The sequence below is a fragment of the Hyperoodon ampullatus genome (assembly GCF_949752795.1).
Source record: "Hyperoodon ampullatus genome assembly, chromosome: 4".
Classification (NCBI taxonomy): domain Eukaryota; kingdom Metazoa; phylum Chordata; class Mammalia; order Artiodactyla; family Ziphiidae; genus Hyperoodon; species Hyperoodon ampullatus.
The window spans coordinates 168,414,732-168,433,372 of record NC_136917.1 but is presented as its reverse complement, the minus strand read 5'-3'; the positions used below and the strand labels follow the sequence as shown (position 1 = coordinate 168,433,372).

The 18,641-nt window shown below is 38.4% G+C and overlaps 1 protein-coding gene across 1 annotated transcript in view; it reads right to left on the bottom strand.

Moving 5' to 3' along the window:
- SEMA5A (semaphorin 5A) overlaps positions 1-18,641 on the bottom strand; it is a gene marked incomplete at both ends in the record, with an annotated part of 314,646 nt that overhangs the window by 244,570 nt on the left and 51,435 nt on the right. Inside the window, one exon of the mRNA XM_079703072.1 lies at positions 9,344-9,443. Coding sequence (XP_079559198.1) covers positions 9,344-9,443 — 100 coding nt within the window. The remainder of the gene's footprint in view (positions 1-9,343; positions 9,444-18,641) is intronic.

Sequence of the window (18,641 nt, the reverse complement as noted above, 5' to 3'; positions counted from 1 at the left end):
ACAATCTGAGGACAGAATACCCACTGCACGTAAACTGTGACCATTTGGGTAAATCTGATAGTGAAGCTAGTCTCACCTGTACCTGTGCCAGCTTCATCCGCTCTGTGATTTCCGTTCACTGCACGATTCTATCCTAACTTTGTCAATAACCCACTGGCACAGAGCCTGACACTGTGACTTCCTACATGACACCCGAATTTTCAGTTGCATTGATAGACCTAAAGATTAAAATATAAATGTGTGACTTTGAGGCTAAAGTAGTAACTATATCCTTTATAGCACAAAATGTTTTCATAAAAATTATTTTAATTATCTACATGTAAATATTTAATATCTCAATCACATCAAAATTTTAAGAATGAAGATTTAATTTCAGCATGTAACCTTGTCATGTACTTCACAAACCTATCTATACTTGCTATTCCTAAGACTTTCACTATGCCGATTGATTCTAAACAAATTCTAGGAGCCTTTATTTTTTTCTGTTGTTATAACCATTCCAAAAATATCTCTTTAATGTTCTTTTCCCATAAGTTTCTGGGAGTTTAATTCAGTTTTAATATTACCAAGTTATTTTAAAGATATAGCACTATATTTAAATAGTGAGATCACATTCAGATCACAGTTTTTGAATGCTGATTTTTTTTTTTACTTTGCTAATATATTCTGAAATATGGTGAAAATTGTATAATATTATAATGTCATATTATGAGCTACCTCCTCAGTCAGAATTTTTTCAATCCTCTTCAAAAAAAAAATATGTACTTTAGGCTATAAAACATTTTAAAGAATTCTGATTTTATTATTATTGTTGTTACCATATGTGTCTAGTACTCACTCTCCCAAAATTGTATTGGCTTATCTCATTACCTAGCACAAAAAGTCTATTTCAAACCCCTGAAAAGTCTTGGTTACTATAAATAGGTTTCAAAGAATACATCAAAACCAAAATCAAACCATTTTAATAGTGTTCTTATATGTTTAAATACCAAGATTAAAAGGCACAGAAGTAGATGGATAACCTCCTACTATTTGGCAAGTAGAATCAAATAACAAAGGTGGATTTTTAGTGGCATGCAACAATTAAGACCAGTGTTGTTAGCAAATTTCAGAGATATGAAACCAGAAAAACCTTTTCCCATAAGCATATTTAGGGACAAAGTTATTAATCAATACTGTCAATAATCACACTGATAATTTAAATTTTATTATGTTCTAAATATTATGTGCAAATCTCTAAGTGCTTTGAGGATTACAGATGGTGACTTACTGCTCTAAACTGAACTCACGACTTCTGCTTTTGCTGGTCCATTGGGTATTTGATTTGTTCCTTTCATTTTTCAGTTAATAGAGATCATTTTTCATTTGAAAAAATACCAACTGTGTTGTTCTATGATTCCTTTCACCGATGCTTTCCTAGGAATATTCACTCTTCATATTATCTCCATGTACACTATTTTTTCTGGGTTATCTTCAGAGTTAGTAAAATCTGTGATTTTTTTCTCATGTATCTTCAAATAATCGAAGAATTACAGCTCATTTCTCAAATATTCAGTCCCAGCTGATGTCATTACAACAAGCCGCACTTTCAAATCTCACTCCCAAATCTTATCTTTGACGCTTGCCCTCAGTCACCAATCGTGATTGGCCATCAACCACTGTCAAACCCAGCTCTGAAATACTTCTCAAATCTGATTTATCTCCATGTGCACTTTCACTGCCTAAGTTTAAGTTCTCACTACGGTCTCCTGATCCACAGCCCCCGATTGCTATCCATACCTCCAAACTCTAGTGCATTCTGCACACAGTATGGTGGAAGCAACTCCCTAATGCAAATCTGAGCATGTAAATGTATGGCCTTAGAAATCTCCTGAGTTCCTACTGTCTTTAGCAGAGGTTCTCAGATTTTCCAGGCCAGGAGATTACCAGAGGCTTGATTAAACCAAACATTCCAACATTACTTCTAGAAAGTCTAATTCAAATGTTCTGAGGAGAGGCATGGCCATCAGCATTCTTGAAAGGTTTCTCAGACCACTCTCCTAATGGCCAGAATTGGAACCACTGGGCTAGAGGATGAAATCCAAGCTGCTCCATAATCTAATGTTCCAGCCTGATCTACAATTACTCCTCCTCTCCATCACTAACAGGTCCAGTCAAGGTGTGTTCTTCTCAGTGTCATCAGGATCTCTGACTTCCCCATTCTGTGGTCCTTCTGGCAGGAAGACTCTCTCCCACCTGCCAGACCCCTAATTCCTCTCCGAGGCCCAACTGAAAAAGCACCTTCTCAGTGCACCCTTTTCACCCCCAAGGACCATCACCTTTCTTTCCTCTTGGTGTTTCCAGGGCCCTTTATTCAGGCCTCCCTGGAGAACTTAATTGCTTATATTCCTCATATCCACCAGGCCAGGAGTGAGGAAACCTTTTCATGGGCTAAGTAGCAGCTACTGCACCTTTGTAGTCCTGTTGGAACTACTCATCTCCACGGTGAAAGCAGGAAGGCAGCCACAGGCAATATGCAAATGAACAGATGTGGCTGTGTGCCAATAAAACTTTATTTACAAAATCAGGAGGCCAACCTAGGGGTCTTAACCTGCTAATACTTGCACTAGGCTCTAAAGTCCTTATCAGGTAGAGTCTGCTGCATCTTCGTTTCACTAATGTCTAGGATACTCCCTGGCACACAGTAGGTTCAATAAATATTTGATGAATGAAGAGTAACTATGTGAACTAATAAATTCTGATGGACCCCATGTGGGACTGGCTAGGAAACAAGCTCTCAACACTCAACACTTGTAGCACACACATGCACTCAAAGAGGTTGGTTAATTTTTATCACACTCCTTTGTTGACTCATTCAGGGAATATGGGAAAAGGGAAGACTGTATGTATATTTATAACCTAATAAGTCACTATCCTGCTAGATCTCTCTTCACCCCACCTCCAGCAGAGAAGAAAATGCAGAGATTATTTTGTTTTTTTATAACAGCGAAAGGAAGACAATGGTTGGACGTCTTTCCCACAGGAGTGTCTGCAGACCACCTGTTCGTTAAAAGCTCACACTCTGGGACCACCTTCCAGCCCCCTGGATCAGCAGAGCTGGGAGGAGGGGCAGAGGAAGCTTCACTCTGAATGAATGCCCCGGGTGATACTTAGGTTCACTGCTGTTGCTAAATTCTAGGCAGAAAGGTACCAAAGCATGTAGACAAAGAATGGATTATCTTTTTTTAACACAGATTAGGTTAATTAATCAAACAGGCCTGTTGGCAGACAGGGGAGAAGAGGGAAAAGGAGGAAGCTAAGCAAAGAGAATCTTAAGAGCAAAACACACCCATGAATCAAGAGCCAACAGGGAGAAGGAAATCTTTAAACCTTAAAGCACAGTTGAAAACAAATTCCTGTTGGGGTGGGCTGAAAATGAAAAGCAGAAATGACAGCTCCATCCTTCCTTTCATCACCAGCTGTTTTCCTAAGTTATATTTAATGTAAATACAATGTCAACATCATCATTTCCTTGGGTTTCTTTGCATGATGGGGGTTTACTGCTTTTTGGATTCACTCCTAATTGCTGATTTCACTCCACTTAGCGAGAGTTCCCTTTAATTGTATAAACTTGACTAAAATGTGTCCTTTGGAAAACGGAAAGAAGCTGTGGCTACTGGAAGCAGAATTGCTGATCTCGTAAAAATCTCCAGTTTTTCTTTGAATTATAGACTGCTTCCAACAGATTAATGCCAAGGTAAAACTTTAAAAGAAAAACAGTAATTATAACCACCAGAAAAAGAGAGAATTCTATTGGTCAGTTTTCAAAGGTGACACTTATGTGACTCTAAAATTTAGCTCCGCTTGTTTAGAACCAATGGCAAAATCATTTTGAAAGGAGGAATTTACACTAATTATATAGAAACCTGCTCATTCATTTAATGTGATCTCGTGAGAACTTATGCTTGGAATACTTAAAGCAAATTCAGTCCCAGCATAACAAAAAGCAAGTTAATCTTTCCTTTTTATATTTATTTCTGAAGATTCAAACCATGGGCAAAACAATTGTTTAAAGTAATACACTAAAATTTGTCAAGACCAATTTGCTGTGACGGTAGGAAAGACCAAGCTTTGTCTTGAAAGCACTTGGGTTTTAGTTTTTTATTTTTAGTAGTAAACATGCTGATTAGAAATCCGTACTATTTGTCACACAGATACGTGTACAGAAATATCTTTCAATATACAGAAATAGTCTATTGACTGTAATAGCAAGTCAAAGAGTTCTGTACAAGGCACACACATGGCTCTGGGCTGGTACTCACATGGGTACCAGCATCCCTGCTACCCTTTCAATTGATATCTTCATAATGTTCCCATTTTAGTAGAGTTGAAATTAAAAATTTCCCAAGACATACATAAATCTTATATTTGTCATCAGTTATGATTTTCACCTGACCCAGTGTTGGGTCTATGAGCTTCAATCCCATCACCTTAATCGTCGGCAGATCGGTGGGCCTCCTGGACTCACAGGCACGTGCCTGAGAGCTCACAGGTGAGTGTCCTTCCTAAAATATCATAGATTGCAAGACTATGCCCTTCAATGATATGTTTCTATTACACTGAAGCTTGTTAGAGAACAGTAAGGTAACCAGAGGTCAACTTACAAGAAGAAAATGAAGAAAGACCAAGAAACAAACAGAAAAGCTGGAAGAAACTCACTTTCTCTTTGATGAGAAGCCCTTTTTTTCATTACTATTGTATAGCTTTACACTTTACAAAAATATGGCTAATTTGTAAATGCCCTGATTATTGTCAAGCACTGCTTTGTGTATGGATCAAGTTAGTTGCCATTTGGAATAACGTTTGAATTCAGCACAGAATCACTTGTCATGCATACACTGAACCCAAAACACTAAAGACAGATTCATTTGGAGAATAAAATGTCGTCACTCTCTCTCAGATCTGCTGTTACAATCCTATACACCACGAAACTGAAACTTTTATCAACTTTGTGAACTATTATTACTATCATTACTTTTATAATTATACACAAACCTCTAAACGTCAACATAGTCTTTCATTTGGAATTTTCATGTATATATAAAGTAGAAACTGCTTTTAGTAGGTTCTTTTAACAAAGAAGTATACACATCATCCATAAACTATTATCCCAGTAGTATAAACAAACAGAAATCAAACACTGCGGGGATATTACTGAAAAGGTTAACTGTGGTTATTTCTGAAATTGTGTTTTTTCTTTATGCTTTACAGTATTTTCTACGTTCTCTAAAATGAAAGTGCCTGAGTCTCATCACTGAAAATACAAACATTATTAGTTTTTAAAGAGGCATGGGTAAAACAGAATATGAATATCAATGCTTTTAAAATAATATGAAAGATTATGTGCACCTTTGAAATGGTACATTTAAGGATCCTTCCAGAAATTGCATGAACTCAGATGCAACTACCTTCGGGTACTACATAACCACAAATCACCTAAAGAGAAGTGGCTTTTTGGGTTGGTTTTGTTTGTTTGTTTTTGGTTTTGTTTTGTCTTTGTTCTCATTTTCCAGCAGGAGAACTTCTTTTTGCAAAGAATTTTTAACTGATTTCAATTTCAGGAACATAAAGTATCACTGGTATAAAGTGAAACCATCCAATAAATGGCTTTACAAGGCCTAGTGCTAACTATGAAAAAACAAAAATACTATCACTGTATTTTTCCACTGCTCATATATTTAAACCATTACGGATTTCTGCAATATACACCTGCTATCTAAACTTCTTTTGTTAGGTCAAGCCCTCCTAAACAGGAATCTGAGGGCTGGGTTATTTTTAAAGTTGTATAACTGTCTCACACTCCCTCTCAAACCTTCTGGGCCTAATCCCAGGAACTATCTTAGGTAAGATTGCTATTCTCTGCACTCAGTGCTATCTGCCCAAAATGCATATGCACACACATGCCGAAACCCACAGATACCCACACAGCTGCCCCACCACTGCACGCTTACAGGATGCCTGTCATTGGGACAACCTCTCTTCCTGGATTATTTCACTTAATCCTCACAACAGCTGAAAGGGGTAGAAATAATTATATCAACTTTAAAGATAAGAAAATTAGACTCCAAAATGGGCTCAAGGTCATGCAGTTAAGCAAGTCCATCTACCCCTTTCTTTCGTTTCATTATTGGTAGCCACAATGTACCACGTCCTGTTCTAGAGTAGAAATACAGCCCATGTTCCTAGGGTTGATTATCTGAAATTCAAGTTTAACTGCACATCCTGAACTTTTATGTGCTAAGTCTGGTGATCCTATATTGCTCCTGGTCACCATGTCATAGTGCAAGCTAGTTTGACTCAGTGGGTAGGTCAATCCCTCCCATGGCTGGTCTGGGAATGGGGTGAAATGAGATGGATGGAGACCTTAAGAAACTCTGGGATGGAGACCTCCAGGGAGGCTGGGATGGAGACTTCCAGGAATACTGGGATAGAGACTTCCAGGGATACTGGGATGGAGACCTCCAGGGATGCTAGAATGGGGACTTTCAGGGACACTGATCAGGAAACCTTCAGGCAGGCTGGGATGGAGCCCTCAAGGAATAATAGAATGGAACCCTCCAGGGATACTGGGAGGGAGACTCTCAGGAATAGGTGGCCCCTGGGGACAATCCTCAGGTGCTGTCTGCAGTCAGGACAGAACTACGCTGATGTCTCTTCCACATCTTCGTTTTCTCAGTGGCTTCTCACATCCCCATTAGGGGAATCTGTGTCACTGACCAAAAGCCTACCACCTGCAGAGCGTAGGCATATATGTGACAATGCCCTGTTTGTGTAGTGCCGAGGACCTCCAGAAACAATGGAGAGTCTTTTGAGTCAAGCTCACAGGAAAACTGTTTCCAAAGCTCTTTAGAGTTGAATGAGACATGCAGGACTCAGCTACACCAGTTGAGGTCATATTTGCACCTGCTACCCCTGCAGGGGGCCCTTCCCCTTGGCTAAGGGTGAGTCCATTTTCCCTAAGGATTAGCTTTGGGGTTTAGAGACTGCTACTCCCTGTGTCTTGCCCAACTGTAAGCATCTGGAATAAATCTGCTACAACCCCAGCCCCCTTTCCCTAAGTGTCCTACCAAATGCAGAGGGTCACACATACAAATCAAATCCTGGAAATAAATATGGTGAATCAACAGATATCTTTGAGCTTCTACCCAGAGGAGAAAGTGTGCTACATTTTAGAGAAAACAAGAAAAGACAGCCACATCCTCTACCATCTGGTACGTCACTATCTGAGAATGGGAAAGGGGAGAGTGAAACGTGAACAGAAATAATGAAATAAGTGCAGTAATGTAGAGAGATGGCAGGTATGCCAACAGAACCGTACAGAGCAGGGAACATAGCAGCTCAGCCCCAAAAGAGGACCCTTGAGCCAGATCTTTACAATGAGTATGAGGTCACCCAGTGGATAACTTGAGATGTGGGTGGGTGGTTAGCTAGTATTCTAGGAAAGCAAAAGAGATTACCAAATCCCAGAGGCAAGAAAGAGAACATTCTATAGTTGTGGGCAACATAAATAATTCCACGTGCCTGGACTATGTGAGAATGAAAAGTGTGTCTCTATAGGATGTAGGACGACAAGCCAGAGGGTCTGATGGGCCACATCAAAATAGCCTAATAAATCCAAATTAATCTAGATGATCCCTGGAGAAAATAGTATTTCTATAACATAAATGAAGGCATACAAGTCATAAGAGCTCCAGTAGGAGCTACTGAGGGGTGTATTTTTAAAAGATGACTTTGGTCATGGTATGCAGAAGGAGTAGAAAATCTGGAGGCCAGGACACCAGTTAAAAAGCCCTGCAGGCCTTCCCTGGTGGCGCAGTGGTTGAGAGTCCGTCTGCCGATGCAGGGGACACGGGTTCGTGCCCCGGTCCGGGAAGATCCCACATGCCGTGGAGCGGCTGAGCCCATGAGCCATGGCCGCTGAGCCTGCGCATCCGGAGCCTGTGCTCCACAACGGGAGAGGCCACAGCAGTGAGAGGTCTGCGTACTGCAAAAAAAAAAAAAAAAAAAAAAAGCCCTGCAGTGCATGGCCCAGGCTCCTAGTGATGGAATTTGATGGAAGTCAGTAGTAGAAATCCCCCAGGTAGTCCCAATGGGCTGAAGTAAGTAAAAGAATACCAAGTAAGCCCATCCAATCCATACTCACTGTCCACTCAATAAACACTAAAAGAGATACAAGTGACACGTTAAGTGCCAGGAACTAAGCCAACTTCTGTCTGTTCATTTAAGTTATGACCGTACGTCTTGAGTCTTCAAGTGTTTGGTGGATGAACGAGGTCTTCTTAAGATCTGAGAGCAAAAGCAGTGATTCTAGAAACTGCTCAGTGTTTGTCCAGAGCTTAAGCCAGATTTAGCTTCACTCATGTAGAAATTGCACAACATCTCTTGCTATGAAAGGTATGTTTCATAATCTAGTACATTTGGCCAAAACAGATAATGTACACTCCTCTGCCTAAAGTGCTTTCCTTGAAGGCCAGAAGAGTCCAAATCTACAAATCATCTCTTTGGGTTATTACATCATTTTTCCTAAGAGATGAATATAAAATGTTTTTTAAACATCATCCTCAAAACACACTGGCAGGATAGGTGATTTGAAGGCAGGGATTACACATGTTTTCTAAGGAAGTCATGGTAAATACGAGGGATGCAAAACAAGATCTGTTCTGACTGGGTTCCAGTGACCTCACCTTCAAACTGCAAGGTCAGGCATTGACCTGGAGACAGGAGCATGTGCTCCTTAAGGGAAATAAATAATAACAACTCCCTTGAATTCTCAATTGACTGGTAAATATCATAATGGGGGTCACAAAGAAAGGTAGTGATGGGTGTTGGAATGGGTATCAAGGTCTCCTGATGTCTAGAATTGTGCTGAAGAGTATACTGACAAATAAGAACATGGTTTTTGGAGTCAAACTGTCTGGGTCTGAAACCTGGGTCCATCTTTGATTAAACATAATAAATGTGTCCCCAGGGTAACATATTTATCCACCTTCTGTCTCAATTTCCTCATCTCTAAAATAGGGATGGTGACAATACCTACCTCTCAGGTTTCATAGGTGGAAAAAATAAATGAATTCATGTTAGAACTGCTCCTAGCACTTGGGAAACACCCAATAAACTCTTGCTATAAAGAGCAGCAGTCATCTTATTAGTTGTAGCACACTTCATGACACTCGTACAGAATTTCATTCTTAGATGAAACATTACTTAGCACTCGTCAACTATGGCAGAGAAGCTCATGTGTAACTGCAAAGACGTCAAGTGAAGTCCGAAAATATCTGCGGAGGCAACATGTAAGCTCTCTCACCTTGCTCCTACAAGAAGTTCTTTCTGTCCTGGGTCAAATGTTAACTGCGAGAAATCCACAGCATTCTTCGCTCTGAACTCCTGCAACCAGGGGCCAATTTCTAAAGAGGAAAAATAAATAAATAAAAAGATAAAAATGAATTTTTGCCCCCTCTGGGGACCACAGACAATGCACATCAGGTAGCAAACATTACATTTCAGAGGATTTGAAGGTCCCCCCAGGTGATCATTTAGGGGCCACTGTAGGTTTCTGTCAGGGTGTCACATAATCCACACTGCGAATGTGTAAAACATAGAGGGCAGCCACCCAATAAAAAGGGAGCAAAGCATCAATGCTTGGTTGTGATTTACAAGCCAGATGTGCATTTTCCTTTAGCCTCTGGACTGGGCAGAAAATAACACAGCACTCACACGATTCATTAGAGGAATATTGAATGCAAACAGATCATTTCCTGTGCAGCTTGATGGGAAGGAGCCAAAGATGTGGAAAAATCACAAAAGCCATGGGAGCACCATCTGCCTTCTTTCAAAGTGGTCATTCCATTTCCCTGTCCTTTAGATTCCTATTTGGGACCCAAGATTAGACTAGTTAAACACTCTCAGTCCTTTCTAGATGAGAAATTCACAGTAAATTCTAGGCCTCATTTGCATTTTTTAAGGGAAATCAGAAAATAGCCACTCTTTAGAGACAGGTTTTTTACAAGCACTGTTAACTCCTATTAAATGACCTCCAGCCTAGAGTCCGATTATTACAACATGATAGTATTTGAAGAGGGACAGAACTCAGCCTTATTAGCCATTTTTGCAACTTTCATTAGCTCATTTATGACACGGAAAGAATCTTCAAAGTTTTCCGCCAGTTGTGCTGACCTTATCATTATCCTTGACAACTAACCATGTGATGTGATTGTCTTTTTCCTTGAGTTTAATATTTTGAGTGATGTCACACTGACTAAACAGGTGCATGACAACTGGCAAATCGACAGTTATTGGTTTGCGGAAAAAGTGTGTAGCACAGAAATAATCTCTTCCACAAAAACAGATGCTAAAAAAGATCTAATATGGAAATATGCCCATGTCTTAACACATGTCTTGTAGAAAGGCCTTTGTTGACGTAAATGAGGTAGATTATTTCCAAGCAATAGCTTTGTGTAACAAATATACCTTTTCTCTACTATCAGTTATTGGAGGAAAAAACGGACATGAACTGAAAGCTATATTCTGCTTAAAGGAAACCAGTGTTGAGTTATATAGAGATCTGTATTTGGTTTTCACTATTTTCATGGTATCTTGATTGTTTTTAGTATTTTATATAAAATTCTTCATTTTATAGGCAAGTCAATTTTTTAAAAAATCCTTATTTATTACAAAATAATTACAAGGTCCTGGAGCTATAAAAAGATGTTAATAAATGATCTGTTCCAGGAGTTTTTAATTCAGTTAGGGAAGGAGCAAAAATATCTTATTTAAACACAGTATCTATAGATACAACATTTTCACAGGTATTTGTAGGGTTACAGGAAGTATTCATACATAGAAAGGAGAGATGACTGAGGGGCTTAGGGTCCAGGAAAACAGAGATCTGACCAGAGGTTCACAGAACAGATGTGTCCTGAGGAAGCAAGAGTGCCATGTGGAAGATATGGTGTCCCCTGTGGCTGTAAATGGTATTGCTCATATTCCCTCCTATGGGGCCCCTGATCAGTTTCTCTGCTCTTGGGCAAGAACACTAAGGCTTTTATGTCTGCATTGCTCACTGCAGTGCCTGCAGCTCAAGGTACAGTACTTTGAATGTATAGGCAATACTAAATGTGTGGAATGAAAAAGTAAGAATAAGCTAGGGTCCTGTCTGTCAGTTTTTTTTTTTTTAATTACTTAAAAATTTATTTTCTTAATAATTATTTTTTATTTTAAAAACTTTACTTTATTTTATTTTATCTTCTTTCTTTCTTTCTTTCTTTTCTCCCTTTTATTCTGACCCATGTGGAGGACAGGCTCTTGGTGGTCCAGCCAGGCATCAGAGCTGTGCCACTGAGGTGGGAGAGCCAAGTTCAGAACACTGGTCCACAAGAGACCTCCCAGCTCCATGTAATATCAAAAGGCGAAAATCTCCCAGAGATCTCCATCTCAACACCAAGACCCAGCTCCATTCAACAACCAGCAAGCTACAGTGCTGGATGATGTATGCCAAAAAACTAGCAAGACAGGAACACAACCCCACCCATTAGAGAGAGGCAGCCTAAAATCATAATAAGGCCACAGACGCCCCAAAACACACCACCAGACGTGGACCTGCTCACCAGAAAGACAAGATCCAGCCTCATCCATCAGAACAAAGACACTAGCCCCTCCACCAGGAAGCCTACACAACAAACTGAACAAACTTTAGCCACTGGGGACACACACCAAAAACAACGGGAATTATGAAGCTGCAGCCTGCAAAAAGGAGAACCCAAACACAGTAAGTTAGGCAAAATGAGAAAACAGAGAAACACACAGCACATAAAAGAGCAAGGCGTAAACCCATCAGACCTAACAAATGAAGAGGAAATAGGCAGTCTGCCTGAAAAAGAATTCAGAGCAATGATAGTAAAGATGATCCAAAATCTTGGAAATAAAATGGAGAAAATACAACAAAATTTTAACAAGGACCTAGAAGAACTAAAGAGCAAACAAACAGTGATGAACTACACAATAAATGAAATTAAAAATTCTCTACAAGGGATCAATAGCAGAAAAACTGAGGCAGGAAAATGGATAAGTGACCTGGAAGATAAAACAATGGAAATAACTATTGCAGAGGAGAATAAAGAAAAAAGAATGAAAAGAATTGAGGACAGTCTCAGAGACCTGTGGGACAACCATAAACAAAGCAACATTTGAATTATAGGGGTCCCAGAAGAAGAAGAGAAAAAGAAAGGGACTGAGAAAATATTTGAAGAGATTACAGTTAAAAACTTCCCTAATATGGGAAAGGAAATAGTTGATCAAGTCCAGGAAGCACAGAGAATCCCATTCAGGATAAATCCAACGAGAAACACACCAAGACACATATTAATCAAACTATCAAAAATTAAATACAAAGAAAAAATATTAAAAGCAACAGGGAAAAACAAAAAATAAAACATAAGGGAATCCCCATAAGGTTAACAGCTGATCTTTCAGCAGAAACTGTGCAAGCCAGAAGTGAGTGGCAGGACATATTTAAAGTGATGAAGGAGAGAAACCTACAACCAAGATTACTCTACCCAACAAGGATCACATTCAGATTTGACAGAAAAATTAAAAGCTTTACAGACAAGCAAAAGCTAAGAGAATTCAACACCACCAAACCAGCTTTACAACAAATGCTAAAGTAACACAAGAGAAGTAAAAGACCTACAATAATAAACCCAAAACAATTAAGAAAATGGTAATAGGAACATACATAGCGATAATTACCTTAAATGTAAATGTATTAAATGCTCCAACCAAAAGACATAGACTGGCTGAGTGGATACAGAAACAATACCCATATATATGCTGTCTACAAGAGACCCATTTCAGACCTAGGGACACATACAGACTGAAAGTGAGGGGATGGAAAATGATATTCCATGCAAATCGAAATCAAAAGAAAGTTGGTGTAGGAATTGTCATATCAGACAAAACAGACTTTAAAACAAAGACTATTACAAGAGACAAAGAAGGACACTACATAATGATCAGGGATCAATCCAAGAAGAAGATACAACAATTGTAAATATTTACACACCCAATGTAGGAACACCACAATACATAAGGCAAATACTAACAGCCATAAAAGGGGAAATCGACAGTAATACAGTCATAGTAGGGGACTTGAACACTGCACTTTCACCAATAGACAGATTATCTAAAGTGAAAATAAATAAGGAAACACAAGCTTTAAATGCTACATTAAATAAGATGGACTTAATTGATATTTATAGGACATTCCATCCAAAAACAACAGAATACACATTCCTCTCAAGTGCTCATGGAACATTCTCCAGGATAGATCATATCTTGGGTCACAAATCAAGCCTTGGTAAATTTAAGAAAATTGAAATTGTATCAAGTATCTTTTCTGGTCACAATGTTATGAGACTAGATATCAATTACAGGAAAAAAACTGTAAGAAATACAAACACATGGAGGCTAAACAACACACTACTTAATAACCAAGAGATTACTGAAGAAATCAAAGAGGGAATCAAAACATACCTAGAAACAAATGACAATGGAAACACAGTGACCCAAAACCTATGGGAGGCAGTGAAAGCAGTTCAAAGAGGGAAGTTTATAGCAATACAATCCTACCTTAAGAAACAAGAAACATCTCAAATAAACAATTTAACCTTACACCTAAAGCAATTAGAGAAACAAGAACAAAAAATCACCAACGTTAACAGAAGGAAAGAAATCATAAAAATTAGATCAGAAATAAATGAAAAAGAAATAAAGGAAACGATAGCAAAGATCAATAAAACTAAAAGCTGGTTCTTTGAGAAGATAAACAAAATTGATCAACCATTAGCCAGACTTATCAAGGAAAAAAGGGAGAAGACTCAATTCAATAAAATTAGAAATGAAAAAGAAGTAACAACTGACACTGCAGAAATACAAAGGATCATGAGAGATTACTACAAGCAACTCTATGCCAATAAAATGGACAACCTGGAAGAAATGGACACATTCTTAGAAATGCACAACCTTCCGAGACTGAACAAGGAAGAAATAGAAAATATGAATAGACCAATCACAAGCACTGAAACTGAAGCTGTGATTAAAAATCTTCCAACAAACAAAAGCCCAGGACCAGATGGCTTCACAGGAGAAATCTATCAAACATTTAGAGAAGAGCTAACACCTATCCTTCTCAAAGCCTTCCAAAATGTAGCAGAGGGAGGAACTCATTTCCAAACTCATTCTAAGAGACCACCATCACTCTGATACCAAAACCAGACAAAGATGTCACAAAGAAAGAAAACTACAGGCCAATATCACTGATGAACATAGATGCAAAAATCCTCAACAGAATACCAGCAAACAGAATCCAACGGCACATTAAAAGGATCATACACCATGATTAAGTGGGGTTTATCCCCGGAATGCAAGGATTCTTCAATCAATCAACGTGATACACCATATTAACAAATTGAAGGAGAAAAACAATATGATCATCTCAATAGCTGCAGAGAAAGCTTTCAACAAAATTCAACACCAAGTTATGAAAAAAAAACCCTCCAGAAAGTAGGCATAGAGGGAACTTTCTTCAACATAAAAAAGGCCATATATGACAAACCACAGCCAACATTGTCCTCAGTGGTGAAAAACTGAAACCATTTTCACTAACATCAGGAACAAGACAAGGTTGTCCACTCTCACCACTATTATGCAACACAGTTTTGGAAGTTTTAGCCACAGCAATCAGAGAAGAAAAAGAAATAAAAGGAATCCAAATCAGAAAAGAGGAAGTAAAGCTGTCACTGTTTGCAGATGACATGATACTATACACAGAGAATCCTAAAGATGCTACCAGAAAACTACTAGAGCTAATCAATGAATTTGGTAAAGTAGCAGGATACAAAATTAATGCACAGAAATCTCTGGCATTCCTATACACTAACGATGAAAAATCTGAAAGTGAAATTAAGAAAACACTACCATTTACCTTTGCAACAAAAAGAATAAAATTCTAGGAATAAACTTACCTAAGGAGACAAAAGACCTGTATGCAGAAAATTATAAGAAACTGATGAAAGAAATTAAAGATGATACAAATAGATGGAGTGATATACCATGTTCTTGGATTGGAAGAGTCAACATTTTGAACATGACTATATACCCAAAGCAATCTACAAATTGAATGCAATCTCTATCAAACTACCACTGGCATTTTTCACAGAACTAGAACAAAAAATGTCACCATTTGTATGGAAATACAAAAGACCCCGAATAGCCAAAGCTATCTTGAGAAAGAAGAATGGAGCTGGAGGAATCAGGCTCCTTGACTTCAGACTCTACTAGAAAGCTACAGTAATCAAGACAGTATGGTACTGGCAAAGAAACAGAAAGATAGATCAATGGAACAGGATAGAAAGCCCAGAGATAAACCCATGCACATATGGTCAACTTATCTTTGATAAAGGAGGCAAGAATATACAGTGGAAAAAAGACAGCCTCTTCAATAAGTGGTGCCTGGAAAACTGGACAGCTACATATGAAAGAATGAAACTAGAACACTCCCTAACACCATACACAAAAATAAACTCAAAATGGATTAAAGACCTAAATGTAAGGTCAGACACCATCAAACTCTTAGAGGAAAACATAGACAGATCACTCTATGACATAAATCAGAGCAAGATCCTTTTGGACCCACCTCCTAGAGAAATGGAAATAAAAACAAAAATAAACAAATGGGACCTAATGAAACTTAAAAGCTTTTGCACAGCAAAGGAAACCATAAACAAGACGAAAAGACAACCCTCAGAATGGGAGAAAATATTTGCAAATGAAGCAACTGACAAAGGATTAATCTCCAAAACATACAAGGAACTCATGAAGCTCAATATATATTAAAAAAAAAAAACCAACAACAACAACGAACAACCCAATCCAATAATGGGCAGAAGACCTAAATAGACATTTCTCCAAAGAAGATATACAGATTGCCAACAAACACATGAAGGAATGCTCAACATCATTAATCATTAGACAAATACAAATCAAAACTACAATGGGATATCATCTCACACCTCTCAGAATGGCCATCATCAGAAAATCTACAAACAATAAATGCTGGAGATGGTGTGGAGAAAAGGGAACCCTCTTGAACTGCTGGTCGGAATGTAGATTGATACAGCCACTATGGAGAACAGTATGGAGGTTCCTTAAAATAATAAAAATAGAGTTACCATATGACCCAGCAATCCCACTACTGGGCATATACCCTGAGAAAACCATAATTCAAAAAGAGTCATGTACCAAAATGTTCATTGCAGCTCTATTTACAATAGCCAGGATATGGAAGCAACCTAAGTGTTCATTAACAGATGAATGGATAAAGAAGATGTGGCACATATATACAATGGAATATTACTCAGTAATAAAAAAGAATGAAACTGAGCTATTTGTAGTGTGGTGGATGGACCTAGAGACTGTCATACAGAAGTCAGAAAGGGAAAAACAAATACTGTATGCTGACACATATATATGGAATCCAAAAAGAAAAAAGAGTGAAAAGAAAAAAAGAAATGGTCAGAAGAACCTAGGGGCAAGATGGGAATAAAGATGCAGACCTACTAGAGAATGGACTTGAGGATACGGGGAGGGGGAAGGGTAAGCTGGGACAAAGTGAGAGAGTGGTATGGACATATATACACTACCAAACGTAAAATAGATAGCTAGTGGGAATCAGCTGCATAGCACAGGAAGATAAGCTTCCTGCTTTGTGACCACCTAGAGGGGTGGAATAAGGAGGGTGGGAGGGAGGGAGATTCAAGGGGGAAGAGATATGAGGACATATGTATATGTATAACTGATTCACTTTGTTATAAAGCAGAAACTAACACACCATTGTAAAACAATTATACTCCAATAAAGATGTTTAAAAAAAATTGAAAGAAAAGAGGAAAATAAGGAGGAGAGAAAGAAAAGCAATGACAACTCAAAGAACTATTGGGAAAGGTATACTGAAATATAACTGTAAAAAATTTACCTACAGGTTACCTCCTAAGGTAATGGAAATAAAAACAAAAATAAACAAATGGGACCTAATGAAATGTAAAAGCTTTTGCAGAGCAAAGGAAACTAAAAACAAGATGAAACAACCTTCAGAATGGGAGAAGATATTTGCAAATGAATCAGTGGACAAAGTATTAAGCCCCAAAATATATAAACAGCTCATGAAGCTCAATATTAAAATACAAACAACCTAATCCAAAAATGGGCAGAAGACCTAAATAGACATTTCTCCAAAGAAGACATACAGATGGCCAAGAGGCACAAGAAAAGCTGCTCAAACTCACTCATTATTAGAGAAATGCAAATCAAAACTACAGTGGGGTATCACCTCACACATGTTAGAATGGGTATCATAAGAAAATCTACAAACAATGAATGCTGGAGTGGGTGCGGAGGAAAGGGAATCCTCTTACACTGTTGGTGGGAATATAAATTGATACAGCCACTATGGAGAACAGTATGGAGTTTCCTTAAAAATCTAAAAATAGAATTACCATATGACCCAGCAATCCCACTACTGGGACTATACCCAGAGAAAACCATAAATTAAAAAGACACATGCACCCCAACGTTCATTGCAGCACTATTTACAATAGCAAAGCCATGGAAGCAACCTAAGTGCTCGTCGACAGACGAATGGATAAAGAAGTTGTGGTACATATATACAATGGAATACTACTCAGCCATAAAAAGCAACAAAATTAGGTCATTTGTAGAGACGTGGATGGACTTAGAGATTGTCATACAGAGTGAATAAGTCCGAAAGAGAAAAACTAATATCGTATATTAATGCATATATATGGAATCTAGAAAAACGGTACAGATGAACCAGTTTGCAAGGCAGAAATTGAGACACAGATGTAGAGAAGTAACATATGGACACCAAGAGGGGAAAGCGGGGGGGTGGGGTCAGTGGGATTGGGAGATTGGGATTGACATGTAGACACTAATATGTATAAAATAGATAACTAATAAGAACCTGCTGTATAAAAATAATAATAAAATAAAACTTAAAAAATTTACTTACAGGTTAAATAGTCTGGACCTGACCTCATCTGTGATAGCAAGGCTCTGAAAAGTTTGCAAACAAGCCCTCAACACATTAAAGCAAATATCTTAGGAATACAAATGAGCCATTGATAGGCAGGAAAGAGGAGGGAATGGAGGCAAGAATATTAGCTTTAAAAACTAAAAACAATACAATTTAGGTAGTGGCTATGAAAATGCAAAGAAGATGTGATGGGAGAGTCTGGTTGGCCTCATAACTAATTGGAGAAGAGGCCAAAGGGAACAAGTTAAAGAAAACAAAACAGTTTTGAGATTCAATGAAGACAAGAATAATGATGACTGAGACATAGACGTCGGGTTAAGGCTGGTTTTAGAGAAAGCTAATGGCTTCAGGGGAGACCAGGCAGAATGTTACCTATGAAAAATGTCCAGTGACATGTTGACACCAAAGTCAGTCATCGCTAAGCTTCCCTAAGACCTAGAAGTGTCAGTCGAGTTGTTTTAGTTTGAGAGGCTCATCCTATAGATTGGAAACCCATGAC